This window comes from Coregonus lavaretus, assembly GCF_964263955.1.
Source record: "Coregonus lavaretus genome assembly, contig: HAP1_SCAFFOLD_2519, whole genome shotgun sequence".
NCBI classification, from domain to species: domain Eukaryota; kingdom Metazoa; phylum Chordata; class Actinopteri; order Salmoniformes; family Salmonidae; genus Coregonus; species Coregonus lavaretus.
Window position 1 is genome coordinate 3,781 of NW_028160001.1, and position 23,126 is coordinate 26,906.

General features: G+C 45.1%; 1 protein-coding gene across 1 annotated transcript; it reads right to left on the bottom strand.

The window, feature by feature from the left end:
- Positions 1–18,196: 18,196 nt before the first annotated feature.
- LOC311122281 (tetratricopeptide repeat protein 9A-like) lies at positions 18,197–21,462 on the bottom strand (the record flags this gene model as incomplete). Its single annotated transcript, XM_084196668.1, has 3 exons — positions 18,197–18,279; positions 18,958–19,140; positions 20,985–21,462. The coding sequence occupies 3 exons, from the start codon at positions 21,460–21,462 to the stop codon at positions 18,197–18,199; spliced, it is 744 nt and encodes a 247-aa protein (XP_084052794.1).
- Between the last annotated feature and the right edge of the window lie 1,664 nt (positions 21,463–23,126).

Sequence of the window (23,126 nt, forward strand, 5' to 3'; positions counted from 1 at the left end):
GTCTCTATAAGCTCAGCACATCTAGCCACTGGGATCTTTGCCCATTCTTCAAGGCAAAACTGCTCCAGCTCCTTCAAGTTGGATGGGTTCCGCTGGTGTACAGCAATCTTTAAGTCATACCACAGATTCTCAATTGGATTGAGGTCTGGGCTTTGACTAGGCCATTCCAAGACATTTAAATGTTTCCCCTTAAACCACTCGAGTGTTGCTTTAGCAGTATGCTTAGGGTCATTATCCTGCTGGAAGGTGAACCTCCGTCCCAGTCTCAAATCTCTGGAAGACTGAAACAGGTTTCCCTCAAGAATTTCCCTGTATTTAGCGCCATCCATCATTCCTTCAATTCTGACCAGTTTCCCAGTCCCTGCCGATGAAAAACATCCCCACAGCATGATGCTGCCACCACCATGCTTCACTGTGAGGACAGTGTTTTCGGGGTGATGAGAGGTGTTGGGTTTGCGCCAGACATAGCGTTTTCCTTGATGGCCAAAAAGCTCAATTTTAGTCTCATCTGACCAGAGTACCTTCTTCCATATGTTTGGGGAGTCTCCCACATGCCTTTTGGTGAACACCAAATGTGTTTGCTTATTTTCTTCTGTAAGCAATGGCTTTTTTCTGGCCACTCTTCCGTAAAGCCCAGCTCTGTGGAGTGTACGGCTTAAAGTGGTCCTATGGACAGATACTCCAATCTCCGCTGTGGAGCTTTGCAGCTCCCTCAGGGTTATCTTTGGTCTCTTTGTTGCCTCTCTGAATAATGCCCTCCTTGCCTGGTCCGTGAGTTTTAGTGGGCGGACTTCTCGTGGCAGGTTTGTTGTGGTGCCATATTCTTTCCATTTTTTAATAATGGATTTAATGGTGCTCCGTGGGATGTTCAAAGTTTCAGATATTTTTTTTATAACCCAACCCTGATCTATACTTCTCCACAACTTTGTCCCTGACCTGTTAGGAGAGCTCCTTGGTCTTCATGGTGCCGCTTGCTTGGTGGTGCCCCTTGCTTAGTGGTGTTGCAGACTCTGTGGCCTTTCAGAACAGGTGTATATATACTGAGATCATGTGACAGATCATGTGACACTTAGATTGCACACAGGTGGACTTTATTTAACTAATTATGTGACTTCTGAAGGTAATTGGTTGCACCAGATCTTATTTAGGGGCCTCATAGCAAAGGGGGTGAATACATATGCATGCACCACTTTTCCGTTATTTATTCTTTATAATTTTTTTAAACAAGTTACTTTTTTCATTTCACTTCACCAATTTGGACTATTTTGTGTATGTCCATTACATGAAATCCAAATAAAAATCAATTTAAATTACAGGTTGTAATGCAACAAAATAGGAAAAACGCCAAGGGGGATGAATACTTTTGCAAGGCACTGCATAGGAAATACGGTGTCATTTGGGACGCATGCAGTCAATGTGTTCGTCCACGGTTATAGTGTCCCTACCTAGCAACCCACGGTACCTGAAAATCCAGATTCCAGATTTGATTTAATTCAATTCAAGATGTTCACACAACACAACAACACACCTTGCTATCCACTCATAATGTCACAACAACACAACACACACCTTGCTATCCACTCATAATGGCACTGTACTTCAGATAGTTGGATTGTTCATTTTTGATCATTTTTGTTTAGTTTTTTTTTTTTTTTTTTTACTTCCTCGCTATGAAACGTTTGTTTTTATTTCAGGGAATTATGCATGAAATTAACCTTAATTTGAATAATTTCTGCCAATTTGTTTATTTCGATTTGTTTTGTTGTTGTTGTCAATAACATAATAAAGGAGACAATTTGAAACGTCTTTGTTGAGACCTGTGGTGCATCTTTATCCGAGTTATGTTGTCAGATCTATTGGAAATGATATTAGCCACAACTGACGAGTCGGAGGGCAGTATTTCAAAATAATCAACCAACTATTTCCTATAAATGTAGTCTTCAGTTTTCAAGTTAGGGGAATAAGAACTATATGCATTGCAGAGAAGGTCAATGATCTACAAATGATCTTGCATCTTAAATATCTCCCCTACTCATCATGACTTGTAGATCAGCGACCGACCAGAATTGATCCTCTCAAATAGCTGACATGCCTGCCTGCATCGTGGCACACCAGCCCAACGCAGGTGCTGCTTGGCTTGCGGTCTTCTCTCATTGAGCGACAGGCGCGGTGCTGTCCACTGCCCAGGTCCCATCTCTCAGCTGGCCATGGTGTTGAAAGTTTATCGCTACTGTTTGTAAGGGCGTGCTAGTCACATTTGCTCTTCCTTTTTTACAAAACAGAATGGTAGGTCTACGTATGTCAAACAAGACTACATGATAGACTATAAGCTTAGTAATTAGCCTATAAAAGGAATCGCTGTTGTTGTAACCCTGAAATATTGCCGCTATTACGGTTGTCACCATAGAGATAGATAGAGAACTCATCTTTGTATCTGTGCCATTACAGCGTCTGTGACAACATGTGCAGTGCCATTGAGGCAATCTCCATTTTGAAGTAGTACATTTTCTTTTTCACGATTGGCTGACCCCTCCTGATGATCAGGGTCATCAGGAGGGGTCAGCCAATGAAGTTGGAAGTCCCACCCAGTTGACTACATTAAAATGGTGGAAGCGCTCAGTGGTGCTGACCATGGTAATACTACCCTTTGGCCACTAGAGGCCTCTGTTGTTCTCTATGGTTTTGGATCTTTAATTTGATCGCACTTTTGTGGCTGAGAATTTTCCTGCAAAGCAGGAAATGCAAACTCTTAATGTATTTGAGTTTTAAAAAGGCTTTTAAAGTTCGTAATTTCCACTTTGAAATGTCTGACTTGATTTGACCTAACGAAGAAAGTATCAACCCCTACAAGAATGTCCATTCATTTTAATCCACATAATAATTCACATTTCCTGTTACTTTTTCTGCGGTAGCAAACTGGCTCAAACTAAGATCCTACGTCTGTACGGTTGTCACACATATACAACCTCAGTCCAACGCACAACCTGAAGCTATAGGATAAAAAGTAAACACGTGATTGATGCAGCCGTGAGCCAATCAGATTCTAGGAGACGGGAGGCATGAGTCATCTGTTGGCACAATTGGCTGATTCTGCTTGGACTAAAGAAGAGAGTGGTGGTTAATAGAGCATGCATCGCTCTGGGAATTATTAACGACGGAACGGGAAAGTAGGAAAGGGTTGACAAAGGAGGAACATGTTAGTAATTTCCTAAATGGAAATTGTGATTGTTGATTTACTTCTGCGGGTAGGTAGGTATAGAGCAGGGTTCTTCAATTCCGTTCCTGGAGGGCCGAAACACTTCTGTTTTTTTGTCTACCTGGTAGTTAATTGCACTCACCTGGTGTCCCAGGTCTGAATTAGCCCCTGATTAGAAAGAGAGGATGAAAAACAGAGGTGTTTCGGCCCTCCAGGACCGGAATTGAAGAACCCTGGACTATACCATAGAAATCCTATAATTCAGTGTTCTAGAATCCCTGACAGGGTTTAGAATCCCTGACATGGTTTAGAATATAGATGAATGAACGCTGGAACAACAGAGAGAGGCTGTTTTCAGCAGCAGCGACGCTGCACTGGGATTAGCCGTCTAGGCTGCTGAGCCTCCTTGTGTCCCGCGGCCGGCAGGTGTAGGCTACGTGTTCCGCTAGCCTGCACCCTGTGATCCAGGACCAGGTTGCCCCTATGGATCTCTTCAATGGATGCACCCAAACCCACTTTTGACAACAGCCTGAGTCCCAGCAGAGGGTACGTCTCTTCTCCTCCAGATGGGATGGAAACAGAAGCGTTCTGCTGGCCGGAGAATGACACTGTCAACGGGACCGTCGGCGTCGCTACCCCGGACTCTGGATCAGGAGACCCGGCCCTCTCAGGCTACTAGACCACCGTGTCCGACTATGATGCCAGGACGGAAGACGAGCTCAGCCTGCGGAAGGGGGGACCTGGTGGAGGTGCTGTCGAAGGACTCGTTAGTGTCCGGGGATGAGGGCTGGTGGACGGGGCTGATGGAGGATCGTGTTGCCATCTTCCCCAGTAATTATATCAGTATTGGGAAATGGCATCTCAGAGAAGATATGGGACAGAGGTTGTTATCACTCATGTTCAATGTTACATTGTCCTGCACCTTTATCCCGGTTATCAGGCTACTCGGACAAGAAATGCCCTCTGGTTAACTGCAATGTCATCTAGGTGCAATAGGCTACTGACATATAGAGCTCTTGTTTGTTGAGTCAGGGTGTGGAAATCTATGTTATATATTCTATGTTTAGGTTCTAGTTGTTCTATTTCTATGTTTGGCCGGGTCTGGTTCCCAATCAGAGGCAGCTGTCGCTCGTTGTCTCTGATTGGGGATCATACTTAGGTAGCCTGGTTGCCTACCTTAGTTGTGGGATCTCGTTCCTGTTAGTCTGGTGTGTGTATAGCCCGTTGGACTTCACGTTACGTTGTTTCTTGTTTTGTTGAATGTTTATTTAGTTAATAAACATGTACGCTTTTCAAGCTGCACCTTGGTCCGACCCGTCTCTCAACGATCGTGACAGCTACCTCTGGCCTTGGCTACAAAAGCCTGTATCTATCCACCAGGCAGTCTGGTCCCTGTATCTATCCACCAGGCAGTCTGGTCCCTGTATCTATCCACCAGGCAGTCTGGTCCCTGTATCTATCCACCAGGCAGTCTGGTCCCTGTATCTATCCACCAGGCAGTCTGGTCCCTGTATCTATCCACCAGGCAGTCTGGTCCCTGTATCTATCCACCAGGCAGTCTGGTCCCTGTATCTATCCACCAGGCAGTCTGGTCCCTGCACCGTTCAATCAAGGCCTTGAGCCCTGCACCGTTCAAACAAGGCCTTGAGCCCTGCACCGTTCAATCAAGGCCTTGAGCCCTGCACCGTTCAAACAAGGCCTTGAGCCCTGCACCGTTCAAACAAGGCCTTGAGCCCTGCACCGTTCAATCAAGGCCTTGAGCCCTGCACCGTTCAATCAAGGCCTTGAGCCCTGCACCGTTCAATCAAGGCCTTGAGCCCTGCACAGTTCAATCAATGCCTTGAGCCCTGCACAGTTCAATCAAGGCCTTGAGCCCTGCACAGTTCAATCAAGGCCTTGAGCCCTTCACCGTTCAATCAAGGCCTTGAGCCCTGCATCGTTCAATCAAGGCCTTGAGCCCTGCACCGTTCAATCAAGGCCTTGAGCCCTGCACCGTTCAATCAAGGCCTTGAGCCCTGCACCGTTCAATCAAGGCATTGAGCCCTGCACCGTTCAATCAAGGCCTTGAGCCCTGCACCGTTCAATCAAGGCCTTGAGCCCTGCACCGTTCAATCAAGGCCTTGAACCCTGCACAGTTCAATCAAGGCCTTGAGCCCTGCACCGTTCAAACAATGCCTTGAGCCCTGCACCGTTCTATCACCATAACACACCCCTCGCCTAGCGTTGCTCATCATTTCAGGGGCGCTCAGGCTCTACCCTTCAGTTGCAGCATCACTGGGACTGCACCAAACATCACTGAGCATGCACCAAACATGGAATGCCCACTGTGTCTTAGATCTATTGTTAGTCTGTGGTTTGTGTGTATTAGTGCCTGAAGCTGGATAATTCCCTGTCACGGCCTGTCTTACCTGCATAGTGTCATCCTCTTAAGGATCGGACCCTTCTTTTCAATTTTCGCCTAAAATGACATACCCAAATCTAACTGCCTGTAGCTCAGGACCTGAAGCAAGGATATGCATATTGTTGATACCATTTGAAAGGAAACACTTTGAAGTTTGTGGAAATGTGAAATTAGTGTAGGAGAATATAACACATTAGATCTGGTAAAAGATAACACAAACACAAAAACATGCGTTTCCTTTTTCTTTATTTTTTCATCGTCTTTGAAATGCAAGAGAAAGGCCACAATATAATGTTGTAGTTTAGGCGCAATTTAGATTTTGGCCACTAGATGGTAGAAGTGTGTGTGCAAAGTTTCAGATTGATCCAGTGAAGCATTGCAATACTGGACTATTTTGTATCATGTCTGCCCAAATGTGCCGATTTGGTCAACTGATACATTTTCAAGTACATAACTGTAGAGAACATGCAAAAATGATATGGTAATACAAAATGTAAGTCATACATGATGGATCATTAGCTTCTACACTACCTTTCACACTTCTAGATGGCCGGGCGGAGTGGGTGTGGAGCCAGAGACAGCAGGGTTCAAACTGTAGAACCCAGTTCCTACATTTGAATATAAAAATTGATTTTATCAAACAAAACTATGCTACATTTTATCTCTGGGACCCTTAGGATGACAAATCAGACCAAGATTACTGAATGTAAGTACATTATTTACCTTCAGAGGTGAATATGGGCTCCCGAGTGGCGCAGCGGTCTAAGGCACTGCATCTCAGTGCTTGAGGCGTCACTACAGACCCCCTGGTTCGATTCCAGGCTGTATCACAACCGGCCGTGATTGGGAGTCCCATAGGGCGGCGCACAATTGGCCCAGCGTCTTCCGGGTTTGGCCGGTGTAGGCCGTCATTGTAAATAAGAATTTGTTCTTAACTGACTTGCCTAAAATAATAAAATAAAACAATATATCAAACCAGTTGGCGTGATACGTTTTTTGTTGTTGTGCACTCTCCTCAAACAATAGCATTGTATCTTTTAACTGTAATAGCTACTGTAAATTGGACAGTGCAGTTAGATTAACATGAATTTAAGCTTTCTGCCCATATAAGACATGTCTATGTCCTGGAAAGTGTGCTGTTACTTACAACAGTCATGCTAATCACATTAGCGCACGTTAGCTCAACCGTCCCGTACCGATCCCGTAGAGGATATCAGCCATGTTAGGAATCTTCATTTCAACTGTATGGACCATAGAGCCCCAATAAACATTCACCTGGGTTGATGAAGACATTCACCTGGGTTGATGAAGACATTCACCTGGGTTGATGAAGACATTCACCTGGGTTGATGAAGACATTCCCCTGGGTTGATGAAGACATTCACCTGGGTTGATGAAGACATTCACCTGGGTTGATGAAGACATTCACCTGGGTTGATGAAGACATATACCTGGGTTGATGAAGACATTCACCTGGGTTGATGAAGACATTTGCCTGGGTTGATGAAGACATATACCTGGGTTGATGAAGACATTCTCCTGGGTTGATGAAGACATTCACCTGGGTTGATGAAGACATTCGCCTGGGTTGATGAAGACATATACCTGGGTTGATGAAGACATTCACCTGGGTTGATGAAGACATATACCTGGGTTGATGAAGACATTCACCTGGGTTGATGAAGACATTCGCCTGGGTTGATGAAGACATTCGCCTGGGTTGATGAAGACATTCACCTGGGTTGATGAAGACATTCACCAGGGTTGATGAAGACATACACGTCACAATAATGACAATAACACAAGTAGTTTTTATGTTGCGCTTTTCATAAACCTCGAACTGGACAAAGATTTTTTCTTTAATGAGTCCGACGCGAAGGATATACAGCTTTCCGGAGACCAGGCCCAAATCCCCGTCATTGGCGTGAAGAAAAGACGGAGATACAGAGGGAGAAGGTCAGGGTGCCTTGTGAGGATTCGTAGGCGAGTGAGTAAATCGCCACTACCATCGGTTCTATTGGTCAACGTGCAATCACTGGAAAACAAACTCGATGATCTCCTGTCGAGACTATCCTACCAACGGGACATAAAAAACTGTAATATCTTATGTTTCACCGAGTCGTGGCTGAACGACGACACGGATAATATAGAGCTGGCTGGGTTTTCCGTGCATCGGCAGGACAGAGCAGCTACGTCTGGTAAGACGAGGGAAGGGGGTGTGTGTCTATTTGTCAATAACTGCTAGTGCGCAATGTCTAATATTAAAGAAGTCTCGAGGTATTGCTTGCCTGAGGTAGAGTACCTCATGATAAGCTGTAGATCACACTATCTACCAAGAGAGTTCTCATCTATATTTTTCGTAGCTGTCTATTTACCACCACATACCGATGGTGGCACTAAGACCGCACTCAACGAGCTGTATAAGGCCATAAGCAAACAAGAAAATGCTCATCCAGAAGCAGCGCTCCTAGTGGCTGGGGACTTTAATGCAGGAAAACTTAAATCCGTTTTACCTCATTTCTACCAGCATGTTAAATGTGCAACCAGGGGAAAAAAACTCTAGACCAACTTTACTCCACACACAGAGACGCGTACAAAGCTCTCCCTCGCCCTCCATTTGGCAAATCTGACCATAATTCTATCCTCCTGATTCCTGCTTACAAGCAAAAACTAAAGCAGGAAGCACCAGTGACTCGCTCAATACGGAAGTGGTCAGATGAAGCAGATGCTAAGCTACAGGACTGTTTTGCTGGCACAGACTGGAATATGTTCCGTGATTCCTCCGATGGCATTGAGGAGTATACCACCTCAGTCACCGGCTTCATCAATAAGTGCATCGACGACGTCGTCCCCACAGTGACCGTACGTACATACCCCAACCAGAAGCCATGGATTACAGGCAACATCCGCACCGAGCTAAAGGCTAGAGCTGGCGCTTTCAAGGAGCGGGACACTAATCCGGACAATTATAAGAAATCCTGGATGGCCCTCAGACGAACCATCAAACAGGCAAAGTGTCAATACTTGACTAAGATTGAATCCTACTAAACCGTCTCTGACGCTCGTCGGATGTGGCAGGGCTTGCAAACTATTACGGACTAGAAAGGGAAACCCAGCCGCAAGCTGCCCAGTGACGCAAGCCTACCAGACGAGCTAAATGCCCTTTATGCTCGCTTCGAGGCAAGCAACACTGAAGCATGCATGAGAGCACCAGCTGTTCCAGACGACTGTGTGATCACGCTCTCCGTAGCCGACGTGAGCAAGAACTTTAAACAGGTCAACATTCACAAGGCCGCAGGGCCAGATGGATTACCAGAGCGTGTACTCAGAGCATGCGCGGACCAACTGGAAAGTGTATTCACTGACATTTTCAACCTCTCCCTGACCGAGTCTGTATTACCTACATGTTTCAAGCAGACCATCATAGTCCATGTAACCAAGAACGCGAAGGTAACATGCCTAAATGACTACCGCCCTGTAGCACTCACTTCTGTAGCCATGAAGTGCTTTGAAAGGCTGGTCATGGCTCACATCAACACCATCATCCCAGAAACCCTAGACCCACTCTAATTCTCATACCGCCCCAACAGATCCACAGATCTCAATCACACTCCACACTGCCCTTTCCCACCTGGACAAAAGGAACACCTATGTGAGAATGCTGTTAATTGACTACAGCTCAGTGTTCAACACCATAGTTCCCACAAAGCTCATCACTAAGCTAAGGACCATGGGACTTAACACCTCCCTCTGCAACTGGATCCTGGACTTCCTGATGGGCCGTCCCCAGGTGGTAAGGGTAGGCAACAACTCATCTGCGACGCTGATCCTCAACACTGGGGTCCCTTAGGGGTGCGTGCTTAGTCCCCTCCAGTACTCCCTGTTCACCCACGACTGCGTGGCCAAGCACGACTCCAACACCATCATTAAGTTTGCTGATGACACAACAGTGGTAGGCCTGATCACCGACAACGATGAGACAGCCTGTAGGGAGAAGGTCAGAGACCTGGCAGTGTGGTGCCAGGATAACAACCTCTCCCTCAATGTGAGCAAGACAAAGGAGATGATCGTGGACTACAGGAAAAAGAGTGCCGAACAGGCCCAAATTAACATCGACGGGGCTGTAGTGGAGCGGGTCGAGAGTTTTAAGTTCCTTGGTGTCCACATCACCAACAAACTACCATGGTCCAAACACACCAAGACAGTCGTGAAGAAGGCACGACAACACCTTTTTCCCCTCAGGAGACTGAAAAGATTTGGCATGGGTCCCCAGATCCTCAAAAAGTTCTACAGCTGCACCATCGAGAGCATCCTGACCGGTTGCATCACCGCCTGGTATAGCAACTGCTCGGCATCTGACCGTAAGGCGCTACAGAGGGTAGTGCGTACAGCCCAGAACATCACTGGGGCCAAGCTTCCTACCATCCAGGACCTACAGTAGCAGTCAAAAGTTTGGACACACCTCCTCATTCAAGGGTTTTTCATTATTTTTACTATTTTATACATTGTAGAATAATAGTGAAGACATCAAAACTATGAAATAACACATATGGAATCATGTAGTAACCCAAAAAAGTGTTAAACAAATCAAAGCTGTCATCAAGGCAAAGGGTGGCTATTTGAAGAATCTCAAATATAAAATATATTTTGATTTGTTTAACACTTTTTTGGTTACTACATGATTCCATATGTGTTATTTCATAGTTTTGATGTCTTCACTATTATTCTACAATGTAAAAAATATAAAAATAAAGAAAACCCCTTGAATGAGTAGGTGTTACATTGATCTCCCCCCCTTTGTTTTTACACTGCTGCTACTCGCTGTTTATTATCTATGCATAGTCACTTTACCTCTACCTACCTGTACATATTACCTGGACTAACCTGTACCCTGCGCATTGACTCGGTACCGGTACCCCCTGTATATAGCCTCGTTATTGTTATGTAATTTCATTGTGTTACTTTTTATTTAATTTTTAACTTTAGTTTATTTAGTACATATTTTCTTGACTCTACTTCTTGAACTGCCTTGTTGGTTAAGGGTTTGTAAGTAAGCATTTCACAGTAAGGTCTACACCTGTTGTATTCGGCGCATGTGACAAATAAATTACATCACATTACATTACATCACATTACATCACATTACAGCTGCTATCGGTACTATGTACTGTACCCTTGTTGATTGACTGATTGATTGATTGCCTGACTGATTGACTGATTGATTTAACAGGTGTGTCTCCAGGAGCCGACACCGTGCCCGGGCAGGACCGCTGAACCGAGCCCTGTCAGGGAAACGTATCCCACCATGCACCCTGGCACTACCTCCATCGTCCCCATCAGAGACCTCAAGTCTAGCTACAGTAAGAGCAAGTTTCTAAATGTGACATGGTAATAACATGGTAATAACACGGTAATAACATGGGCATAACATGGTAATAACATGTAATAACATGGGCATAACATGGTAATAACATGGTAATAACATGGGAATAACATGGTAATAACATGGTAATAACATGGTAATAACATGGGCCTAACATGGGAATAACATGGGCATAACATGGTAATAACATGGTAATAACATGGGCATAACATGGGCATAACATGGTAATAACATGGGCATAACATGGGAATAACATGGGCATAACATGGTAATAACATGGGCATAACATGGGCATAACATGGTAATAACATGGGCATAACATGGGCATAACATGGTAATAACATGGTAATAACATGGTAATAACATGGGCATAACATGGTAATAACATGGTAATAACATGGTAATAACATGGGCATAACATGGGCATAACATGGTAATAACATGGGAATAACATGGGCATAACATGGGCATAACATGGTCATAACATGGTAATAACATGGGCATAACATGGTAATAACATGGTAATAACATTGTAATAACATGGGCATAACATGGGCATAACATTGCATTAATCACTTGTGTTGCACATGACACCTCACAGTCGTCAGCCAAGTATTTTCTAAGTGTGAAGAGAAACGTTAGGAGAAACACAATAAGACAGACAACAATGAGAGTGTGTGTGTGTGTGTGTGTGTGTGTGTGTGTGTGTGTGTGTGTGTGTGTGTGTGTGTGTGTGTGTGTGTGTGTGTGTGTGTGCGTGTGTGTGTGTGTGTGTGTGCGTGTGTGTGTGTGTGTGTGTGTGTGTTTGTGTGCGTACAAAGGGTTAGCCCTGAAGGATCCCTTAACCGCAAGCCTATTAGACAGGATTTGTCCCCTTCCTATTGGCTACTTTCAGTCAATGTAGGCTGTTTCTCCTCTCCCATTGGCCCGTTGTTTGTGATTAGCCCGGTCCCTTGCCTCTGATTGTCTGTTTTGATAAGCCAATAGCATCATCAGCTCATGTGGGTCAGTCCCAGACACACCCTGTTAATGTACACAACCCCACATGATAAACAGGGGCATCCCCATACCACGTGAGCTTACTGTGGCATTTAGGTTGCTGTTTACCTGCACAGATAGCAGTGCATTCCAGGATCGCGGTAAACAAATAGCCAATTCACTCAAGTATTCTGTTATTGAAACGTATCCCATGAATTAACTGAATTCAGCCTAATCCTCATATAAGGGTTTAGGCTAAACAGTGAGGGAAACAAGTATTTGATCCCCTGCTGATTTTGTACGTTTGACCACTGACAAAGAAATTATCAGTCTATAATTTTAATGGTAGGTTTATTTGAACAGTGAGAGACAGAATAACAACAAAAAAATCCAGAAAAACGCATGTCAAAAATGTTATAAATTGATTTGCACCCTATTCCCTATCTAGTGCCCTATTCCCTATCTAGCGCCCTATTCCCTATCTAGCACCATATTCCCTATCTAGTGCCCTATTCCCTATCTAGCGCCCTATTCCCTATCTAGTGCCCTATTCCCTATCTAGCGCCCTATTCCCTATCTAGCGCCCTATTCCCTATCTAGTGCCCTATTCCCTATCTAGTGCCCTATTCCCTATCTAGCGCCCTATTCCCTATCTAGCACCATATTCCCTATCTAGTGCCCTATTCCCAATCTAGCGCCCTATTCCCTATCTAGTGCCCTATTCCCTATCTAGCGCCCTATTCCCTATCTAGCGCCCTATTCCCTATCTAGTGCCCTATTCCCTATCTAGCGCCCTATTCCCTATCTAGCGCCCTATTCCCTATCTAGCACCCTATTCCCTATCTAGCGCCCTATTCCCCAAGTATTTTAATGAAAACCTTTAGAGAGAGCCCATGCCATGGGAAAAATGTATTTATTCTGACATTGAAATTTGATTGGTTGGTATGTGCTTTTAATTGTTTAAGATTTGATGGTGAGGTATGTGCAATACAAATTACTGTAATCATAAATATATTTATAACACCTTTATTAGACACATAATGTAACAGTAAACAGAGGATTTCTTAAAGATACTCTTGTGGATGGAATACCCCTGCTTGCATTTACAAACAAAACACATTTAGCTTTGCTTTTATACAATTAAAACATACTTAAAGCATTTTCTTTTATAAAGTAAGCTACTCTTTTTATATTTTCTGATAAAGTGTCATAACAATGAGCTTGTAATTAGCAAACATACTGAACAAAAATATAACGCAACATGCAACAATTTCAAAGATTTGACTGAGTTCATATGAGGAAATCAGTCAATTGGAATAAATTCATTAGGCCCTAATCTATGGATTTCTCATAACTGGGAATACAGATTTGCATCTGTTGGTCACAGATATCTTTTAAAAAATGGGCCTCACAATGGACCTCAGGATCTCGTCACGGTATTTCTGTGCATTTAAATTGCCATCATTAAAATGCAATTGTGTTCGTTGTCTGTAGCTTATGCCTGCCCAGACCATAACCCCACCGCCACCATGGGGCACTCTGTTCACAACGTTGACATCAGCAAACCACTCGCCCACACGACGCCATAAATGTGGTCTGCAGTTGTGAGGCCGGTTGGACGTACTGCCAAATTCTATAAAACGAAAATTAGAAATTAACATTAAATTCTCTGGCAACAGCTCTGGTGGACATTCCTGCAGTCAGCATGGCAACTGCACGCTCCCTCAAAACTTGAGACATCTGTGGCATTGTGTTGTGTGATAAAACTGCACATTTTAGAGTGGCCTTTTACTGTCCCCAGAACAAGGTGCACCTGTGTAATGATCCTGCTGTTTAATCAGTTTCTTTATCTGCCACACCTGTCAGGTGGATGGATTATCTTGGCAAATGAGAAATGTTCACTAACAGGGATGTAAACAAATTTGTGCACAAACATTTAGAGAAATAAGCTTTTTGTGCGTTTGGAAAATTTCGGGGATCTTTTATTTCAGCTCATGAAACATGGGACCAACACTTTACATGTTGCGTTTATATTTTTGGTCAGTGTATGTGCCCTTATAACCATTTTTTTTATTTTTATTCTCTAAATAGAGTCTTCATAGATCTATCATAGGTAATAGTTATTATCAACACGTCTTGCCAAAAATGTACAAATCTCAATAATCTATAAAGACAGAACACAAGTTTTGGTTTTGGCTCAATTTCTAAGGCCGGGATTCAATCCGTCATTTGAAGATCATTTCAGATTAAGCCGACATATAAAGCGTTTATCGTGAACGCGATCTCCGTGAACGCAGACACATCGCCTTTTAAAACATGCATAGCGGACAAAGCGCGATTGGATTGAATCCTGGGCTGACAGCGGGAGGTGTTACATGTTGTGTGTGGGAGGGAAGGAAGGAAGGAAGGCAGGCGCTAACTTAGCCAGTCACAGGCCACGTGCTTCATTCAGTGGAATCTGTTACTTTGACTTCCATCAGAAGTGTTGTTACCCTTATCTACTATTTGGACTGGCAGTGAAGTGCATATCCAACTATATATCACCTTCAGCAACTTTGTAATGTCTGCACATAAACTTTGGAGATGGTCGCCAAAAAGGCTGGCAGCTGCACCATTTCAGTTGTATGTATCCGTATACAAAATATAGTATATTCTGTATCTGCATACACTATATAGTATATTCTGTATCTGTAAACAATAGTTGACATTTACTCATAAGAAGATGGATAAAGTGGCGGTGCAAGGCTAAAGCAGATCTACAGTGAGGGGGAAAAAAGTATTTGATCCCCTGCTGATTTTGTACGCTGTCACGCCCTGGCTCTAGGGACTCTTATAAGTTAAGCCAGGGTGTGTAGAGTTTATGTTTTGTGCTCGTTGTGTCTAGTCTAGTTTTTGTATATCTATGTTGGCCAGAGTGGTTCTCAATCAGAGGCAACGAGTATCAGCTGTTGCTGGTTGTCTCTGATTGGGGAACCATATTTAGTCAGGTGGTTTTTCCCACAGTGTTTGTGGGATCTTGTTCCGTGTTGGTTTGTGTTTTGCACCTGTGGACGTCACATATCGATTTGTTGTTTTGTTCGTGTATCATTTAATAAATAAGTATGTTCACCTTCCACGCTGCGCCTTGGTCCTCTATATCCGACGATCGTGGCGGAAGATCCCACCAATACAGGACCAAGCAGCGTGCCCAGGCAGGAGAGGAGAAGCGGCGCCAACCGGGCAGTCGTCGGACAGGCGAGGGGCACCCCCAATACATTTTTAGGGGGGGGGCACATGGCAGGGACGACGGGGCCACTGGAGGCAGATAAGGGGCGAGTTGGTGGACGAGGAGAGAAGGCCACCGGGTTACGGGAGCCATTGGTGTATAGAGGGAAGGAAAATGTAGAGGCACGGCGAGAGGTACTGAAGTGTGTTGCCAGTCCGGTCCGGCCCGTTCCTGATCCCCGTGTAAGGCCAGTGGTGTGTGTTCCCAGTACGGTCCGGCCTGTTCCTGTCCATCGCGCCAAGCCTATGGTGCGCGTCGCCAGCCCGGCCCGGCCTGTTCCTGCCCCTCGCACCAAGCCTATGGTGCGCGTCGCCAGCCCGGCCCGGCCTGTTCCTGCTCCCCGCACCAAGCCAATGGTGCGCGTCGCCAGCCCGGTCCGGCCCGTTCCTGCTCCCCGCACCAAACCTGTGGTGCGCATCGCCAGCCCGGTCCGGCCTGTTCCTGCTCCCCGCACCAAGCTAGTGGTGCGCGTCGCCAGCCCGGCCCGGCCTGTTCCTGCTCCCCGCACCAAGCCAATGGTGCGCGTCGCCAGCCTGGTCCGGCCTGTTCCTGCTCCCCGCACCAAACCTGTGGTGCGCATCGCCAGCCCATGCCCGTTTCACCGGTGCCTGGTCAGGTACCGGTCAGCTGCTCCACACCGGAGCAATCCGCTCCACCGAAGTCCAGTCCAGCTCCAGCCAGTGGGGCTAGACCAGACCAGGGGCACTACGGGGGGGTTAGTAGAGGGTGGTGGTCAAGCCCGGAGCCGGAACCGCCTCCGAGGAGGAATGCCCACCCAGCCCTCCCCTGTTCGGTGATGTTTAGGCGCGGTCGCAGTCCGCGCCTTTAGGGGGGGGTACTGTCACGCCCTGGCTCTGGGGACTCTGTTATGTTGAGCCAGGGTGTGTAGAGTTTATGTTTTGTGCTCGTTGTGTCTAGTCTAGTTTTTGTATATCTATGTTGGCCAGAGTGGTTCTCAATCAGAGGCAACGAGTATCAGCTGTTGCTGGTTGTCTCTGATTGGGAACCATATTTAGTCAGGTGGTTTTTCCCACAGTGTTTGTTGGATCTTGTTCCGTGTTGGTTTGTGTTTTGCACCTGTGGACGTCACGTATCGATTTGTTGTTTTGTTCGTGTATCATTTAATAAATAAGTATGTTCACCTTCCACGCTGCGCCTTGGTCCTCTATATCCGACGATCGTGACATACGCTTGCCCACTGACAAAGACATGATCAGTCTATAATTTTAATGGTAGGTTTATTTGAACAGTGAGAGACAGAATAACATCAAAAAAAGCCAGAAAGACGCATGTCAAAAATGTTATAAATTGATTTGCATTTTAATGAGGGAAATAAGTATTTGACCCCTCTGCAAAACATGACTTAGTACTTGGTGGCAAAACCCTTGTTGGCAATCACAGAGGTCAGACGTTTCTTGTAGTTGGCCACCAGGTTTGCACACATCTCAGGAGGGATTTTGTCCCACTCCTCTTTGCAGATCTTTTCCAAGTCATTAAGGTTTCCAGGCTGACATTTGGCAACTCGAACCTTCAGCTCCCTCCACAGATTTTCTATGGGATTAAGGTCTGGAGACTGGCTAGGCCACTCCAGGACCTTAATGTGCTTCTTCTTGAGCCACTCCTTTGTTGCCTTGACCGTGTGTTTTGGGTCATTGTCATGCTGGAATACCCACCCACGACCCATTTTCAATGCCCTGGCTGAGGGAAGGAGGTTCTCACCCAAGATTTGACGGTACATGGCCCCGTCCATCGTCCCTTTGATGCGGTGCAGTTGTCCTGTCCCCTTAGCAGAAAAACACCCCCAAAGCATAATGTTTCCACCTCCATGTTTGACGGTGGGGATGGTGTTCTTGGGGTCATAGGCAGCATTCCTCCTCCTCCAAACACGGCGAGTTGAGTTGATGCCAAAGAGCTCGATTTTGGTCAAATCTGACCACAACACTTTCACCCAGTTCTCTTCTGAACTTCATACGGCCCTGTATATGTGCTTTCTTGAGCAGGAGGACCTTGCGGGCGCTGCAGGATTTCAGTTCTTCACGGCGTAGTGTGTTACCAATTGTTTTCTTGGTAACTATGGTCCCAGCTGCCTTGAGATCATTGACAAGATCCTCCTGTGTAGTTCTGGGCTGATTCCTCACCGTTCTCATGATCATTGCAACTCCATGAGGTGAGATCTTGCATGGAGTCCCAGGCCGAGAGAGATTGACAGTTATTTTGTGTTTCTTCCATTTGCGAATAATCGCACCAACTGTTGTCACCTTCTCACCAAGCTGCTTGGCGATGGTCTTGTAGCCCATTCCAGCCCTGTGTAGATCTACAATCTTGTCCCTGACATCTTTGGAGAGCTCTTTGGTCTTGGCCATGGTGGAGAGTTTGGAATCTGATTGATTGATTGCTTCTGTGGACAGGTGTCTTTTATACAGGTAACAAACTGAGATTAGGAGCACTCCCTTTAAGAGTGTGCTCCTAATCTCAGCTCGTTACCTGTATAAAAGACACCTGGGAGCCAGAAATCTTTCTGATTGAGAGGGGGTGAAATACTTATTTCCCTCATTAAAATGCAAATCAATTTATAACATTTTTGACATGCGTTTTTCTGGATTTTTGTCGTTGTTATTCTGTCTCTCACTGTTCAAATAAACCTACCGTTAAAATTATAGACTGATCATTTCTTTGTCAGTGGGCAAACTTACAAAATCAGCAGGGGCTCAAATACTTTTTTCCCCCTCACTGTATATAAATCCTTTAAAACACCATGACCCTGTATCGTGGTGTGTGGTAGGTCTGAGTTGCGCATGAAGAAAGTACAAATTGACGTTGAGTGAAAAGTTAGGTGTGTTACGTCCCAAAATGTCACCCTATTCCCTATGCAGTGCACTCCTTTTTTGACCAGAGCCCTAAGTGCAATGCATAGTGAATAGGGTGCCATCTGGGACAAAGCCTTAGTTATCAAACAGACAGCGAGTTGGTTGTTTATGTGGCCTCTTTCTTCTCCCTCTGGGCAGAACGACGGATTTTCATCTCAGTCAGCTGAATGTAACGGAGAACGTTGGTGTCTGGAATACAAAAGACAGAAAAATTATGCTTTACCGCAGGAAAGGAAACATCAAATCTAATCTAATCAAATTGTATTGGTCACATGCACCGAATACAACAGGTGCAGACATTACAGTGAAATGCTTACTTACATTACATCAACTGAGTTATAAATGTTGATTAAAAACCCCTGAGTTGTTAGGGGTCAACTCTTGCCAGTTGAGTTATAGGTTTTAAATCTATCAATCTGGTTGGGGGGGGGGGGGGGGGGGGGGGAGCCAAAATGCCATCCAATTGCTTTGCTGACATCCAGGTAAATTTGAGGTCACTGTCAAATGAATTCCATGCTCAATTCCATTATAATTATTGATCGCCTCAACAGAATGTACCCGTCTCAACTATACCTCTGTAAAGAAAGAAGCTTTTTCGAATTCCAAAGAAACACATATATTTTTTTTCAAAATGATGTGGTCCTCTGTAGCTCAGCTGGTAGAGCACGGCGCTTGTAACGCCAAGGTAGTGGGTTCGATCCCCGGGACCCCCCACACACAAAAAATGTATGCACGCATGATTGTAAGTCGCTTTGGATAAAAGCGTCTGCTAAATGGCATATTATTATTATTATATTATTATGTATCAAATTGAATAATATATGAAATGTGCATAGGGGGTAGCAGACTAGCTGGCCTAATCCTCACCTGTTGGCTGCTGTTTGTGGGACTCCTTGAGGTAGTGCAGGGCCTTGTGGAAGTCTCCTAGGTGATAATAGGCCACCCCAGAGCGGTACAGAGCCTTGAAGTGGTCCCCTTCCTTACGCAGCACCTTCAGACAATACTCCTTCACACGCTCATAGTTGACCAGCTCCATCTGCAACAGGCACGCTGGGAGGAGATAAAGACACAGTGGATGCCAAGGGAAGCCAGGCTTCCCCCAAAGAAATTGACCAAGGGAAAAAAAGCATACAAAATAATGTATTTTGTCTCTCTGTGTTTCATAATGTCCATCAATTCGCAAGAGGCTGAACGTTTATCACCGGAGAAAAGCATCCAAACGAAACAGCGCCCCCTCTGTCTCTGTATGTGTAGCCCATCTATCTGATGCTGTGTGGTCAGAAAGAGTATGACACCATTGTCGCCCGTAGCGTTGAATGCAAGGGAAGCCAGTGGAGCATTTGGTCTCCCTTGATAAAAAAAAGTATAAAATAATAGCCAATCAGCTTTGAGCTAAACTGAGCGAGCTCAGCTGGGAATAGTCCTGGTGCACCAAATAAAAATATCAAGGGAAGCCAGTTTGGATTTGGCTTCACACCAATCACATCAAAAGCCAAACGTTATTTACAGAAACATTTTGAATTGTTGCATCTCGTTGTGTTATTGTCCTCCGGTAGATAGATAGCTAGCTAAAATTGGCCCTTTCCTAAATTAGCCATGGCTGGAGATAGGGATTTGGACTTGTGGTTTGTTTTACTTAATTCTCCGTACTGGCCAATGATTATAACTGCGATTCTGATCCAACCATAAATTCATACATTGTGCCCCCTGGCCTGAGAGGATTGAAGTTAAACATGTAGCTAGATGTAGTAGGCTAATGTTAACTAGCTGACCTGGCGCATTGTTGCCCATGAAAGGAAGTTAGGCTAGCATACAAGCATTTTAGCCAGGTAGCCTTGGACAACAAAAACTAGTGTTATAACATTTAAGAGTAGGATGGCATTTTTCTACAAGTAGGGTGAGTCAACATGTATTTTCTACTTGCACACACACACAGAAATTAGTAACATGGACAGCCACATATTTAGCTTATGTTGATTGGACTAAATAGATATTTTAGTCGTCACTGTATTAGACTAAGCATCGGTGATTATGATGTCAGAACGGTGGAGGCAGCGCCTGTTTTCTTTGCGACTTGCCGTAAGTCTCCGGGTTCTAAGTCAGTAGTTGTTTAGTAGTCCGAAAACGTCTGAAGAATTAACTTCCTTGGCCGCGCTGTAGGTCATGTAACTGTTTGTTGACATGCTGTATGTTTTGCGGACTTCACCGGACAGATGTTGCTCTACGGTTTTGTTGTGATTAAACAAAAAAGGTGTGGTTGAATTTATTCTGCCACTTGTGTCTTCTTATTGTCTCGGCCTTTAGGTCACGGTGTCAAGGCATATGAACTAACAGGTTATAGAGCAAACAACGCAATTATCACAACAAAGGTAGCAATATGGCTTTTTTTTCCCCCTGGCTTGGCTTCCCCAGTGATTCTACCCACGCACCACTACTGCATTAAAACAAGAATTGAGACAATTCATTTCAATTTGGCCAAACAGGAATTCGGTCTAACTGGCTACAAACAGTATAAATGTAACCGTCGATCTTGTCAATCTTCATGCCTAAACTTGACAGCAGGCCTTAATACAATTCTAAGCAGAGGCATTTGGAAACGCTGGCAGAATATCAGGCAGCGCAGGTGCATATTCAGAGATGATCTTTCAACCACGTTTAACGTTAGAATAGGCCTACAATTAACCATGGCGGGGTGGACAATGGACATGATGATGATGGACATGATGATGATGATGTTGATGATGATGATGTTGATGTTGATGTTGATGGTGGTGATGATGTTGTAAAGCATTCATAAACCATTAGGTCTGCAGTCTATAATATGTGGGCCTACACAGAACCATAATTTCTTTATATAAAGACAATAGAAAAATCATGTAATGATGATCACATACCTGCCAGACTGTTGTAACATTCCAGCTCGGCGTTCTCCATGGCACCTTTCTGCTCGTCTGTCAGGCTGTCTGACTTGCTCATAGTAGGCAGCACCGAGGAAGGAGACTTAGAGCTGGCATCGGGGTCTCCCAGCACCCGGCACAACCCCTTCATCTCTAATAAAGCACGGTGGTACTTGCCAATCGCTTCCCGGTACTTCTTATCCTTGTAGCACTGGGTGCCTTGAGTCTTGAAGTCAATGGCGCGCTTCACAACGTCCGCGGGTTCGGACCGTTCGGAATTAGGCGGTTTGACAGCCGTGCTACCGTGCTGGTGCTGCCGCCCGCCGTGTTGCTGGAAGCGGGCATCCCTGGGTCGATTACCGGGAGGCTGAGCGCACTGTTGCAGCTTCGGGGTACCACTGATGTTGAGGCCGCCCGTTACCGTGCCACCATCCACTCTAGAAATGCCATCATACCCAGTTTGGCTTACACTCATCTTCTCGATAATAAATTTGACTACTTATTCGACGCGCTTTACACTGAAATGATAGCCAAGTCGACCCAACGTCTGTCTGGTTATTCTAGGGGAAATATATCGATTCAGTCCTGCATCGTGCACCCGTTGTCTTCACTGTTTTCGTGCATCCCCTGTTTTCTTATTGTGGCGCAAAGTAGCCTGGCGCTAGGCAACACTGGTGCCCGCCTGGCACCTCGCTCGTGAGTTACAGCCTATATATTATATTTTCCAGTCTTTCCGTGACGGTGGATTCGGTCGTGCGTGCATCCGACTCTCCTTTTCCTCATATAATCATGATTCTAGAATCTCTGCCATGGGTTTCTATCGACACATCTCCTTCGCAGACTGCTGTAGCCTACCTCAAAAGAAGAAACGCAGCAACCAGATAATGAAGGCTGATAACAAGCTATTTCTCGCGTTTGTGTGTTCCAGCAACCTGTTCCCTATAAAAAGTCAGAGCCACAGCGCTCGTATGTGCGCAGAGGCAGTGTTGATTTGCAGTGCGCGCGCCCTCCGTGGTCCCACGGGTATGATGATGTCATCCGAACAGTCACTTAGGACAGGGCCACTGTCAATCTGTCATACGGGTTACTTTTGTATTATTATTTAGTCTAGGCTACTATTCAGCGACAGCACCACACCCATGGACATGACAGCGCGAATAAATATCCCAAATAGACATTGACCACCGAAGTGCAGCTGTTAGGGTGTGTCTAGAAAGTTCTGCAACTGGGCGGAATGAATCCCAGATGAGATGTAAAGCTGAAGCTGATGTCACTCAGTCACTGACCCCTAAGGTCTGCAGTCTGACTTGTAAATTATAGGCTATAGGCCGTATGGTAACTCGGACACACCCTTCCATTCCAGGGCTTTCCCAACATCCCATTATCTGCAGGACTCAGGCCTATAACCTCCAGTGGCGGTCGGTGCCGTTTAACATGAGGGAGGACACATTTTATATGTACATTTTTTATGAGCATGGCCTTATTTCTATTACAGCATATTGGATGAATGTCATTCATATTCCATTCACCCAGCTCAATGTAACATGGATAAGTTTAGGCTACTTACTACATGATACTAGAATGTTCCCTATACCCATCATGAGGTTGCCACATCCTAGCCTATGAATGAAAGTTTACAACGTAGGTGCACAGGTCGAGATACATTTTAGTAATCAAGGAGACAGACATTGACACATTCAATACCGCCTTGCACACTCTTGCCTGCATCTAGCTGATCTAGGGTGTAATCACTAGTCCAACAGTTGCAAACAAGAGCTTCTATTGGACAAATTCTGGTATGTTTATCCTCATTTTGTTCTGTTTGCTTGCATTTAAGAAACGTTTTTTAACAGAATCGGCGGAATGAATGCACCCCTGATCACACGCAAACACAGTTCACTTTCATAGCTGCCACATACCAACAGCATGATCAATTTGCTTGTTGTATAATTCCTTCTCGCGTCTATGCGCTCTTCTCCTCTCACAGTTTCCTTTCGCCTGTGGACTTCAGTGCACAACACATCAGCTGTCTGTGACCAGGCGAAAAAACGTTCCAAGCCAAACCTTCATATCATAACCGCAAACCGCTAAAGTCAAGTCAACAACATAGCTACTAGAAGTAACGCGTTAGTAAACCCG